Source organism: Leucopleurus acutus, assembly GCF_964270905.1.
Source record: "Leucopleurus acutus genome assembly, chromosome: 11".
Taxonomy (NCBI): domain Eukaryota; kingdom Metazoa; phylum Chordata; class Mammalia; order Artiodactyla; family Delphinidae; genus Leucopleurus; species Leucopleurus acutus.
Genome location: NC_139152.1, coordinates 58,439,106 through 58,452,386, shown reverse-complemented (window position 1 = coordinate 58,452,386; position 13,281 = coordinate 58,439,106). Strand labels below are relative to the sequence as shown.

General features: G+C 38.2%; 1 protein-coding gene across 2 annotated transcripts in view; it reads left to right on the top strand.

Moving 5' to 3' along the window:
- The window catches only part of ZFC3H1 (zinc finger C3H1-type containing), a 49,463-nt gene extending 45,483 nt beyond the window's left edge, over positions 1-3,980 (top strand). Inside the window, exons 32-35 of one of the 2 annotated variants that reach the window (XM_082850600.1) lie at positions 1,886-1,987; positions 2,621-2,660; positions 2,926-2,988; positions 3,118-3,980. In XM_082850600.1, the coding sequence (XP_082706726.1) occupies positions 1,886-1,987; positions 2,621-2,660; positions 2,926-2,988; positions 3,118-3,255 (343 nt within the window). In that variant the 3' untranslated portion in view covers positions 3,256-3,980. The remainder of the gene's footprint in view (positions 1-1,885; positions 1,988-2,620; positions 2,661-2,925; positions 2,989-3,117) is intronic. The other variant, XM_082850599.1, reaches the window with a different exon arrangement.
- Positions 3,981-13,281: the final 9,301 nt, after the last annotated feature.

Below are 13,281 nucleotides of genomic sequence, written 5' to 3'. Positions count from 1 at the left end.
GCAGCAAAGGAGTATTACTTAAGAGGTTTTTAAGTGTTAAAGAGATAAGCTGCACGCGGGCTTTCCCTAGTTGCGGCGAGTGGGGGCTACTCTTAATTTCGGTGCGCGGGCTTCTCATTGCGGTGACTTCTCTTGTTGCGGAGTACAGGCTCTAGGCGCGTGGACTTCAGTAGTTGCGGCACGCGGGCTCAGTAGTTGTGGCTTGCGGGCTCTTGAGTGCAGGCTCAACAGTTGTGGCGCATGGGCTTAGTTGCTCCGCCGCATGTGGGATCTTTGCGGACCAGGGCTCGAACCCACGTCCCCTACATTGGCAGGTGGATTCTTAACCACTGTGCCACCAGGGAAGTCTCGACTTATTTTTTTTAATTAATTTATTTTATTTTTTATTTATTCTTGGCTGCATTGGGTCGTCATTGCTGTGCGTGGGGTTTCTCTAGTTGCGGCGATCGGGGGCTACTCTTCCTTGTGGTGTGCGGGCTTCTCATTGCGGTGGCTTCTCCTGTTGCGGAGCACGGGCTCTAGGTGCGCAGGCTTCAGTAGTTGTGGCACGTGGGCTCAGTAGTTGTGCCTCGCGGGCTCTAGAGTGCAGGCTGTGTACTCTACACAGTGTAGCTGTGGCGCACGGGCTTTGTTGCTCTGTGGCATGTGGGATCTTCCCGGACCAGGGCTCGAACCCGTTTCCCCTGCATTGGCAGGCGCCACCAGGGAAGTCCTACTATGACTTCTTTTCATATACGTCAGTCATTCTCAAATATTAGCATGTATCAGAATCTCCTGGGATGGTTATTTAAAATGCATATTCCTGAGCTAGAGCCCTCAAACCACATTTGAGAAACACTTATCCAGGGATTTCATACATTCAATTACAAGATTTTTTTTAGAGCATTTCTTTGTAGTTTTTCTGCTCTGATAGAGTAAAACCCATTTCAACCCTCAGGAATTGTGCTTTTTGATTCAAAAAGGTACACTGCACACTAAAGCTTTGGCTTCTACTTGTGCTGTCATTTCCACTGCATCAGTTGTGTCTTATGTTTCTAAGCTTGTTTTATGGATTATAAGGTGCCTAAAATAGTTATCAAATATCCCTTTGTGTTCTAGAGCATTTACATTCCACTTAGCATGTATGTAGGAAAATGATATAAGAGATTGAAAAAAATTCAAAGGCTTAAGACTGTGATAAGAGTAACAAAATAACACCATAGCGTTTTATAATAAAGATTCTTAGTAATAAGCATGCTAATCTGCCAAAGTTAATTATAGAAATTTGTATTATAAAACATCACCTTTGATAATACATGTGAAATAGAAAATGTGCTGATGTTTTGAGTAGTTTCTATAATGATAGGCATTTTGGAATATAGGTAGTTTAATTGTTGGTTTTGTTGGTAAAGTTCTACTTTTGATACTTCTTATTTCCTTAAGGTCATCCTTGTCCTTTTTTTTTCAGAATAGAGAACTTAATAATTAGTCACTGTACTTATTACATTTTAGCTCAAGAAACATTCACAATTAAGTATACTGTGTTTAATAAAGAAAGAAAAATACCAAGAAATTGCACTAATATATCAATTCATTATTTTAGAAAATTTACGGGGAGGGAGAATGTGGAGTGTAATTTGGAGAGAATGCTTTAGTATCCTATAGGAATACATCAGCCTTATTTTAGTTTGTTGAAGATGGTATGGGTCTTGACTAGACCTTTTGCTAGTTTGCATGTTTCTTTCCCAGGGTAAGTTTTGTAAGAGGCATTCTACAAATACTTGCTGAATAGCCTTCATAGAATTTAACTGACCAAAAATTACGCTTCATCAAACATTCTGCTCATAGAGCTCAAGTTCCCTATACTTGCAATGCTTTTGTTCATTTTCCTGAATGTACTTTACAGGCTACTTCAACATGAATGGGAAGAAAGCAATGTTCAGATTCTGAAACTTCAAGCCAAGATGTTTACATATAATATCCCAACATGCCTGGCCACCTGGAAAATGTAATGCAACAATCATGTACATGTTTTTATAGCTATTGCTTTTATTTATAAGGTTTGCTCCAGACAGGTAAATCTGAAATGACATCTATTTTTTCCCCCGGAGAGATCTCTCTTCTAATTTAGATTTGTTTTTGGCACTTGCTGAGGTTTTATACCAAGAGTGAAGGCGTGCTCATTAACAATTGCCTCTAGAAGCAAAATGGATAGTTTTAATTTTCCTTGAAGGAGAACATATAGATAACAATACTGTTACCAAACAAACAGATCTGCTATACACATATTAAGACTATCGCTTTTGAAATGCGGGGTTTCCCCCTATTATAATCTGATGTCTTCTTTCTTTTAAAGGTGTTAGTGCCAAGTATTTTTTTTTACTAGTAATTATGAGTATTTTTCATGAACGTTATTTATGTTCAAAACACTGGTCTGCTTTATTATTGTAAAGTTGATAAAAATTGTTGAATTTTTCTTTTCACTATAGGTTACCCTCCTTGGAAATTTAGCCTGTTACTTTCAGGAAGTTTTGTACTCAGATTCCCACAGTCAGTATTCTGCCAGTGGTAGTATCTCATTTTGTTCAAAGATATATAAATTTTTCTTTTCCCTTTTCTATATTCCTTTTTTTTTTCTTAGAGCCATTGCTGCTGAGATTGTTCTAAAGGGACAAAGAGAGGTAAGCCGTGATTGACTATCAGATGGGTTGCTTTTTTTTTTTTTAAATAGCTATTCTGCCCTTTTTGTTGACTTCTCAATTTAAAAGGATTAAAGCATAGAAGTTAACATCCTAAGAACTCTAAATGTTTGGAAACTCCAAAATCCAGCATAACCATGTTGTCTTGAATGTTGTTATATTATGAAGTACCATTCAAATAGTTAGGATTATGAAGGTGTTTTCCACCACATTTCCTGATGGAATTGTATATATATCTATCTTATAGGTCCACCGTTTATATCAGAGAGCCTTACAGAAGTTACCTCTTTGTGCATCACTGTGGAAAGATGTAATGCTTTTTATCTTTTATTTCATCTTGAAGTTTTCCTATAAATTTTCTGCATGTGCCATATCCATTGATGTGGTAATGCTCAAAATCTAGCTAAGTCTTACTTCTATGCTTCCCTGTCTTTTACAGCAACTCTTGTTTGAAGCGTCAGAAGGAGGTAAAACTGATAACCTGAGAAAACTAGTTTCCAAGTGCCAAGAGATTGGAGTCAGCCTAAATGAGCTCTTAAATTTAAACAGTTACAAAACAGAAAGCAAGAATCACTGAACACTGGGTGCAGTCAGTTCTAAGTCCTTATAATAATTGCCAAAAATTATTTGAATGATCCTTCAAGATTAGGCTGATCCCTGGCTAAGGTCTGTGTAAGGCAGACAAGCATTACTGATCATATCAAGTCCCCTACAATATCCTATCCTCAAAACCGGAAGCAATGAACATGACCCTCTTCGCTTGGATAAATGAACTTCCTGTTTGGCCTGCTTCTAGGCCCTGCCAGATTCTCATAACATCATGTACGTAAGTATAGTTCCTCAAAGTGACTGACATTTATTTTCATTTTGCTTTGTTTTTGTTTTTATTTTTTACTTTCCCCCCTTCCTTTATGTTGTGCTATTCCTGATTCACTTGACACTCTCTGATGCCTGAGAGATTCTTGTTTGGGATTTAATTTCCAGGGCTGTGTTTACAGTAAAAAGCCGGCAGTCCCTTTTAGTTTTTCCTCTTTAAACCTTTTGAGATTCTTCATTTCAGGATTTAAAACTTAAGCAGTCCATCTTAAGGAAAGTGTAACTGCCATGGCCACAAGTCTGCTAGTTGCACTTGAATGCTCTAACAGGGTTGTTTATTGCCCTTTCTACGTTCTGGACTCCTTGCCGAGACTGTTTAACTTGAAGATTAAAGAAACTATTGCAAATGCCAGTGCATCAGAACCTAAGAGTGGTCAAATATTATGTGCAATTTTTTTTGTAAAGAAATTTTAATTTATAATAAAGTTTAACAGTTTAAAGAACAGTTAATATTTGAACTGCTTTGTATTGCAATACTACTTTGTAGTATTAAAATTGTTTATAAAAATATTTTTAATATAAGTTAACTTTTTGAAAAATGTTGCTGTCTTTATTCACTTTTCACATTCCGGTGGGAAAGGGTTGAAGTAGGAGATATGGATATTCACTATAACTATATCAGTACTTCTTATTTTGAACTGCTTTCCCATAAAAACATTCCAGTGTCTTTTTAAATTCACGAGAAGATGGGTCCTGTTCTATTTTGAGGACAGTGAACAGATAGGCTTGCACTATCATTCAATTTCTTGTTCTTAAAACCACGGGGTTTAGAAAGTATCTCCCAACTATAGTTTGAATGATTTGCTTAGTGACATGCGGTCTTACGTTGAATATCAATATGACCAAATGTAAAGGTGACTTTGTTTTTGTTTTGCTTTGTTTTGTTTTGTTTTCAGTCTGTAGTGGGTTATTTGCGCTTGGTAGAAAAATTGTTAATGACACACACTGCCACAAATCTGGTCTTACAGCTACGATGCAATCTAATTGTTGAAGACAGAGCAACAGCCCCATGAAATACTAGGCAAATTTGTACATCTGTACATTTTTATAATGCTTAGTTAAAATAAAGCCATGTTTTGATGCTCTACTAATGTGCCTACCAGACGGTGCATATTCAGCTAGTAAGTGCTGTTTCGTGAGGTCAAGAACAGAACCCATTTGTCTAGCGTCTTTCATTAAACCAAAAAGAGGCTATATGGTTTCTATCTAAAACCAAAGAAACTTGGGTGGAAGATAGTAATCCCAGAGGGGTATTCCCCCATTGTATGCATTTAACTATTCAACCTTGAAAGTTTTTCCTTCCCTGATTATTTGAAAACCACTGTTAGGTGCTTGGAAAAATATTTCCAGTCTGTCTCCCCATAGTGTAATATTTTTGGTATTAATTGAAATGTCTCATAGTTTTTTGGAGACTGCTGAATTTTTGTAAATTCTAACTAAAACCTACCATTTGTTGCATTAACAATTCCATCAGCAGTAATGTTTGTCTCTTTTTTTAAAAAAAGAATGCAACTGCAAGATCCAGCCATGCAGGCTGTACATTGTGACAACTCCAGAGGTCCCAGTTCACATGCTCACAGTCATGCAGGCAGAGGCCTTAGCATATGTTAAGCAGCTGTTTCCTTTTTGATCAGTTGTCGTATTGCTACTTAAAATCATGAAGCTATCTTATAGAAATTATATTGCCTTAAAGATAATGTCACCTTTTCTTCCTGTCATTTTACAGACTCACTTTAACCTCCACAAAAGAATAGCAAGCACTGCTTATGAGTGAGGTATATGTTCCTGTCATCCTTCCATATTCACTTTTACTTTCTTTTTAATGAAGTGCTTTGAACAAGTAATAATTAGAATATTAAACAAAACTTGGGGTGAAAGTTGATAGTTATTATAGTAACATGAATATAATATTTAACATTATGACTAAAGTCTTTCTTTGGGCAAAGAAATGTTATACAGTGAGAAAAGATTAGTCCTTGAGAACTGTAGTTCCTTACACTCTCCCACTCCTGTCAGGGGGGGAAAAACACAAAAGAGGCATTTTAGGCCATGGGGTTTTATCTCCAATAAAGGAAGTGGTGTGGCAGATTGCATTGTATTTTTACGTGTTTTTCTTCATTTTAGAGAACAGCCTAATATTTCTATTTGCCTTTTAACGGAAAGTGGACCTTGTAACATTGTTGTCACTGGCTTATCTAAGGCGGTTTGCTTTCAATTAAAGGGCATATAAACCTACATCATAAAGCAAGCAAGAATCTCCAGGTGCAACATCTAAGAACTAAAGGCACTAAGCAGACAAGCAAAAGCTGACAACAAATGTATAGGGACTTTATTGAAGATTGGAGTTTAAATATTTATTTTTCAAGGTTGTTGAAAAAGTAGGAACATGTGGCTATAATACAAAGCAGGACCAATATTCTTGCTGAAAGCTGTCATGTTTTCACAGATAGGTCATAATTTCCTTAAGTCTGCTTTCATATCTCTCTGTTAACATTAGTGCGAGGGAAGAATGGGGAAATATGATTTTAGTGACCTTGCACGTTTGGGGATTATGCCTGCAAATGTATCATTGCCCCTCAGTACAAATTAACAGCCATCATACAGAGCATTTTGGAACAAGAGCTTTTCAAGAAAAGGTAGGCTTCTAAGGAACATTTTTTATATTCTTTTTTGTCCCTCACAATTTCACAATTGGGTCTCTATCTTTCCAAGTCATGGTACTTTTTAGTGTAGGTCATAGAGCTGAGCTGAAAAAGAGTTTGTTTTTTTTAATTAAAAGAAATTTTTTTAGGGCTCTATTCCATATACCACCAAAAAATGTCCTCACTTTCTGCAGGTGTTCTTCAGTTGTGTGCTCACTGTTTCAGGGGCCAGTGAACAGCCACCTAAGGGTGTGTGGCCCCACCCTACTCTCATTCCCATCTTCCACCACTACTCACATAGCCTTCCTCAGTAATCGTTAGGTGATACTTTCTGAGTACTACTTGATTGAGATATCTGCATTAAATGTGAAAAGAGCTTTTCATTTTTTTCTCTCTGACATCTTTGAGGTAGATATTAGGAAGCTGTTCTGTCTTTCATAGATGGTGAAACGGCTATTGAATTTGTCTCCACTTTTCATTCAGTGACCTTGACAAGAGCGACCCAAAAACATGTTTTCAGAGGCCCCATAGTAGAGAGTCAGGCATTTTTTCATTCCAGAATCAATTTGAGCACTGTGCTAAGACACTCTCAACACAAGGATGAATAGAGGTCCCTTAGTCTAACAGAACAGGAGAGTATACGCCAAGGAAGCATTTCCAAGGGGGCTCCAAATTTGGGGTTGGAGGTTGGGAAAGTCTTCCCAGATAGAAGTGGATTATTGGCTAAGTCATAAAATAGAAGGATGAAAACTTGAGGCAGGTAATACTATTTTCAAAAATTATGTGGCACTTACACCTAAATGTTGTAGGATGATTTGCACTGTTTAAAAACCTGTGGATTTTTAAAAACCTAATGTATTTGTGGGGAGGAAGGTGATCTTGATGTCTTACTCTTCTGCCATCTTGAAGCTCCTCTCCTAAAAACCTTCTCTGGCTTTGTGCTAATTATGCACAACTGACAATTTGTTAGACATGATGACACTGTAAGACATGTGAAACTCCATAGCAGCCACACAGGTCCAGAAGAGACCTCTTGAGGCATATTGTGCTTCTAAATCCATATGAGCATGATTGAGTAGGAGTCAGTCTTATCAGGCCCAATTTAAAAAGCCTTGACAAAGAAAGTCAAATTGGAGTTACAACTGCTGCTACTAGTGTTTTCCTTTCTTTTTTCCCTAACTTTGGGTAACGTATGAATAAAATGCTACTTTGAACATTTACTAGTATCTGCAACTTGCAGAGCCCTGTTTCATTCCCAGCCAAGGCTATAAGGTATATTCTGTGGCTCTGTTATGAATCATGGTTATTATTCTATTTATATAGAAGAACTACCTGGAGATGGCCCAGTCTTCAGTGCTTTAAACTGATTTTTCCAAATGACATATTTTAGCCCAGTTCCAAAAATGTTTCAATTGATGTGGAACTCAGTAATGCCAGGAATAAAATAATTCACTTGGGGAGGAAAAAATTTTGCATGAACTTAGAAGGAATATATGCTTCCTGTTTTCAACAAGAAAGCAGAAGATCTGAAATATTCAAGGCCAATTTGATTGGTCTTAAGTGATGTGACTTTATGGCGAGTGCTGGTGGGTCTGAATTTTTTCCTCCAGTTTAAAGACACAACTGCATAGAAGACAGTGAATAGACTGTTAAGAATATAAGTCTGTTGTATCACAGCTACCACATAGAATTATGAATATTTTGCTTTTATGCAAAGTTTTTAGTAAGTTTTGGAGCCCACCCAAAACAGAAACAAATACGATTCTTCAAGGGCATCTTCAATGTATGAAGTAAAAGCCCAAATCCAAACATGAAAGCTATTTGCGCAGCTGTTCTAAAAGAGAATATACTGCATTTGTCCTTTACTTGGTCATTTTAAAGCTTCAAGATGGAATATCAATTCAGCCAAAATCAAAGGTGGGTTTACAATGTTGTTTGGTCTGTCAAGCAAATTAAGTCTTGCAAATGTTCTTACCTAGGGATGTAAGACTTATGAAAGAGAATAGCCAGCAGCCTAAGGGAGCTGAACCAATTAGGAAGGGTGATAGAGGAGTTGGTGAGCTGTTTGCATTAATGGAAGTAATCAGGACATCTCCTGCCAAGACCAAAACCAACACTCAGCTTGGCACATCCTACAGTCAAAATTATGAGACTGCCTGTGGATATATTTGGCACTTTATGCTGGTTGAAATGGAGCTACAAAGAAATAGAGGAGTGTGAACCGTTGTAATGAAAAAAGCATATCTAAAAGATCTGGATATTAGATTTAGCTCCCACTAGCTGTGTAATCATGACAGGACATTTCATTGCTTCTTATCTGTTTCTACATATACAAAATATGGAAATATGAGTACTTACCTCAGGGGTGTTGAGAGATCATATAATAGAAGTTATCTTTAAAAAAATAATATTTTGAGTTTGGGATCATTTTCCAAAATTTTGAGGGCAAAGAGATGCTATAAAATAACAATTTGCTTTTTTTGGACATAATTTCATTGCCATCAGTTGGAGCATATGACTACCAATAGTCAAGCATGAGTTAATTGCTGTCTAATTAAAAAACACAACGGCGATCACTGCCATCTAAATTCAGTGGTTCATTCCTGGTGTTATTGCCTAAAATAACAGGTAAGACAATCCATTAGCAGATGGTCTTAACTTTTAAGTCAAAAGGGTCGATATGAAGACTCTATTTTTCAGTTCTGAGGATTCTCAGCATGTTGGGTGGGCTCTTTTTATGGTGTAATGGAGGATAAAGACCACTCCTTAATTCGGGACTCAGTGTTCACTTGTTGATTGGTCTAGAAAGAGCATTCGTTGCTCATTTAAGTGCAAAGAGTAGCCAGTAATCCAAGCCACTTTCCATACTTTTTTATTGGAATTGCTTATAAAGGGCATGGCAGTATTGACCAATTTAAGCTTACTTATGCTTCCAGGCAGAAGTAATAAAATGACCTAATCAGGCAAGAGAAATTGCATAAAGTTTGCATGATCCCCAAGCTGGAAGACAGCCCTCCAGGAACATAATCTTAAGAGTAGAGAATTGCCTTATTTTTAACTATGATTTTACTTTTTATTGTAATGAGGCCAAATCTGGTGGGAGCTCTGGTCCCAGTGGTGGAAAGAGATAAAAATCACAGAACGTAAAGCAGGAAGTAATTGGCAGCATTGACTTTTGGTGACTGATTAATGCAGTACTGAATAAAAGCAATGTGATCTAGTGGGGGGTGGGAGAGGAGAGTCTGAGTAGAAATAGCCAAGAGTAAAATCCAGGGCTTCCAATATATTGTAAATGAGCCTCCTATGTTAGGACTGGCAAATGAAAATAGCAGTGGCTTAGATAACCAACAAGGACCTACTTAACTGTATAATATAGGGAACTGTACTCAATATTTTGTAATAACCTATAAGGGAAAAGAATCTAAAAAAGAATATGTATATGTATAGATATTTAACTGAATCACTGTGCTATACACCTGAAACTAACACAACATTGTAAATCAACTATTAAAAAATAATAAAATTATGCAGAAAAATAAAAAAATGTAAAATTGGCTATAAATACAAAAAAGAAAGAAAAAAGGAAAGAAAAGAAGGAAGAAAGAAATGAGGAAAGAAAGGAAGGGAGGAAGGAAGAGAAAAGGAAGGAAGAAAATTTCTCAAGTAAAAATCTAGGCGATGTGGCAGGAAGGAAGGGAGGGAGGAAGGAAGGAAGGAAGAAAAGTTTCTTAAGTAAAAATCCAGGCAGTGTGGCACTCCCTGGTGATAGAGGGCCTAGGCACCTTCTGTCTTGTGTGATCACTATTCCCAAGAGAGCTGCCACATATGGTTCTGCTTGTCATGTCCTGCACATGGTCAAAGCCCATGATCAGCTAGCTTATCAGGCATCCTAGGGCACTGGTTGAGTCGGTCTGGAGGAAGGAGGGTCTTTTTCTAATTCACGAAAGGGGACCACCTGGACCCCAAGTTCTATGGGGAGGGTGGGCCTTTTTCTGAATTGCACAGAGCAGTGGCATGGTCCTGATGGTTCAAGATGGCTTTTCCAGTCCCAGGCCTTCTGTTCACATTCTGTTTAGCAGGAAGGAAAAACAAGGAGAAAGACAAACCTCCTCTCTTAAGAGTACTTCATAGAAGTTACATATAACCGTATCCACTTTTGTCCCGTTCTTCTGACATTTGGCCACTGCAGGGGGGCTGGGGAGTGTAGTCTTTATTTAGGTGGCTGTGTGGACAGCAAAAATTCGAGGATGAAGCATAGAAAACGTATTTGGGGGCAGCTAAACCTCTCTCCCACACCATCAAATGAAACAGACTAGAATGAGGTTAGTGGCTTGAACCTAGTTCTGATCTCTAAATAAAACTAATGGTGAACCACCAAAATCCCTTCCAGTTTTATAATCCTACTCTATAAATCTTTAGTTTGGAATAGGAAAACAGAAAGCACATTTCCCAGACTTAGCTGATTAAAGTAGGTTCAGGGATGGGCATTTAATAACTAATGCTTAGTTGAGGCCTTAGTCTATATCAGACACTGTTCTAAGTGCTTGAGGTTGATTAACTTATTCAAGTTCTTATATCAGCCCTATGAGATATTGTTAAAATCCCCATTTTATAGATGATAAACTGAGTCACAAGAGGTTAAGTAACTCAGCTGAGACACAGTAAATGACAAACCCGGGAAGTTGACTTCTGAGTGCATGCCCTTAGTTGGAAACCTACGACCTCTAAAGTGACAAGTTGGTTCACTGAGAAGCAATCCTGGGGCCTTTGGGGGAATTATTGAGAAGGAGGCTCTTTTTTGTTGTTGTTACTAAACTAGTAGAACATAAGCCTGGAACTGTGGCAGCCTGGAACTACTTCAGAAGCAATGTGAAAGCCCATTGGGAATGAGGTCCAGGAGGAACACGGAACTGAGATGGGGAAAGAGATATTCTGGTGCTAGCAGGATTCACTGTGTCTGAAATCAGATACCCCTAGATTTTTCAGGTATTTAAAATTTTTTATTCTCATCACTACCTCTACCTGCCCCACATACCTTTTTTTAAATTGAGCTTCTGAGATTCAGTAGAGTTGTCTTCTGACAACACAGTAAGTTAACCAAATTCATGGACCTATGTCTGAAGATCATTAAGTTGCATCACTGATTAAGACACTAAAGACAGAAGATGGAGTATGTTCTTAGAGCCACATGAATTAAGCAACTTAAGTAGTAACTTGTTGAGAAGTATGGAAGAATGGAAAGCAAGAAAGTTGCATATTTAGATATGTAGGGGATGGGGCTGAGAAGAGAAGACTGAAAATTCAGAGACAACTATCACAATAATGCTTAAGGTCTCTTTAATTTGCGTTCAACGCCTGGCTACATAACCTTGGGAAAGTTCACTCCTCTAAGCCAACATTTCTTGTGTAAGAGGAGATTAAAGCTAGCATTTATATATCTTATTTGAGGTTGTGAGGATAATATGATCATACAGGTTAAGGGCTTAGGCCAGTGCCTGGAACACTAAATACTCAATAACATTAGCCTTCCGTAGCAGATGTGAGATTATAGAAGCAGTTTGAGGGAAGAAGCTTCAGAAATGTGGGTTAGGGCAGCATTTCAGTATAACTAGAGAAGGCTTGTGGTTGGGGGGTCTAATTACTTTCAATTCCCGAGAGTAATTAAGACCTGAAGAACAAGTTGGGACAAAGAAAGTGGAGTAATGCTCCATTTATTTATATATATATATATATATATATATATATATATATAAAATATGAAGCTAGTTTGGACCTATATTTATTTGGCAAATAAAGTTCCATTGAAGGTTTGGAAACAAAACGGTGCTGACGGACAGGGATAGCACTTGCAAAGAGATGAAAGGAAACTATGGCTTTTAAAAAGTTGGAAATTCCCTACTGTGGGAAATGTGCTAAAGAGATTACAGTGATCTAGGCCTTTTCTCCTCAGAGTGATTCTAGATCTACAGCATCAGGAACATCTGGAAGCTTGTTAGACATGCAGAATCTCAGGCCCCACACCAGACCTACTGAACTGGAGACTACATTTTGATAAGATCCCTGTATGATTTTACGCACATTAAAATTTGGGAAGCACTGGTCAAGGCTAGAGAAAAACGCATGGATTTCATTGTTTGAAATACAAAAGAATGCAGGAATGTGGTCCCAAATCACTGGAACATCTAAATGTTGGGAATACAGTGGCTACACGTAGCATAGTTTTCTTCAGGCTCTGTCTCATTTGAGGTGTGTGCCTACCAAGTACAGAAACATAGCACTAACCATTGATCTACATCCTATCAGTGTTCTTCACACTGATGCTAAGGAGTAATTCTGGCTCCCCAAGTTTTAAATCTTTTTAAGTGGTCTTGAAATTTTAGTGAATGATAACTCCTTGTTTATTGTGAATAAAGGAGAGTTGGATTCGTTATGTATTGCTGTATAACACATGACCCCAAAGCTAAGCAGCTTAAAGCAACAAACTGTTCTATCACTGTCTCTGTGGGTCAGGAATCCAGGAGGGGCTTAGCTGGGTGGTTTGGCTCAGAATTTCTTATGAAGCTGTATCAAGCTGTTGACAGGGGCTGTCAGTCATCTGAGGCTTAACTAGGGCTGAAGGATCTACTTTCAAGCTTGCTCACATAGTTGTTTGCAGGCCTCAGTTTCTCACCACATGTATGTATCCATAGACTGCATGAGTGGCTTCATGGAATGGCAGCTGGTTTTCCCAGAGCTAGTGAGCCAGGGGAGAGAGACAGAGACAGGCGGAAAGAGAGAGGGGGCACTAAAAGTGGAAGTTGCAGCCTTTCATAATCTAACGATGGAAATGACACACCATCACCTTTGCCATATGTTGGTCTCACAGACCAACCTTGGTACAATATGGTAGGGGATTACACAAGGGTGTGAATATCAGCAGGTGGAGGTCATTGATAGGCCATCTTGGACCCTGGCTACTCCAGGTGCAGCTTGTATAGCTGGGAGTGTCTTCAGTCTCTGTGGAGAGGAGGGTACTGAAACAATGTTTGGCTTGCAGATCTCATACCCATATTTAAACTTCAAGAGCTACTGATCCAAGCAGAAAT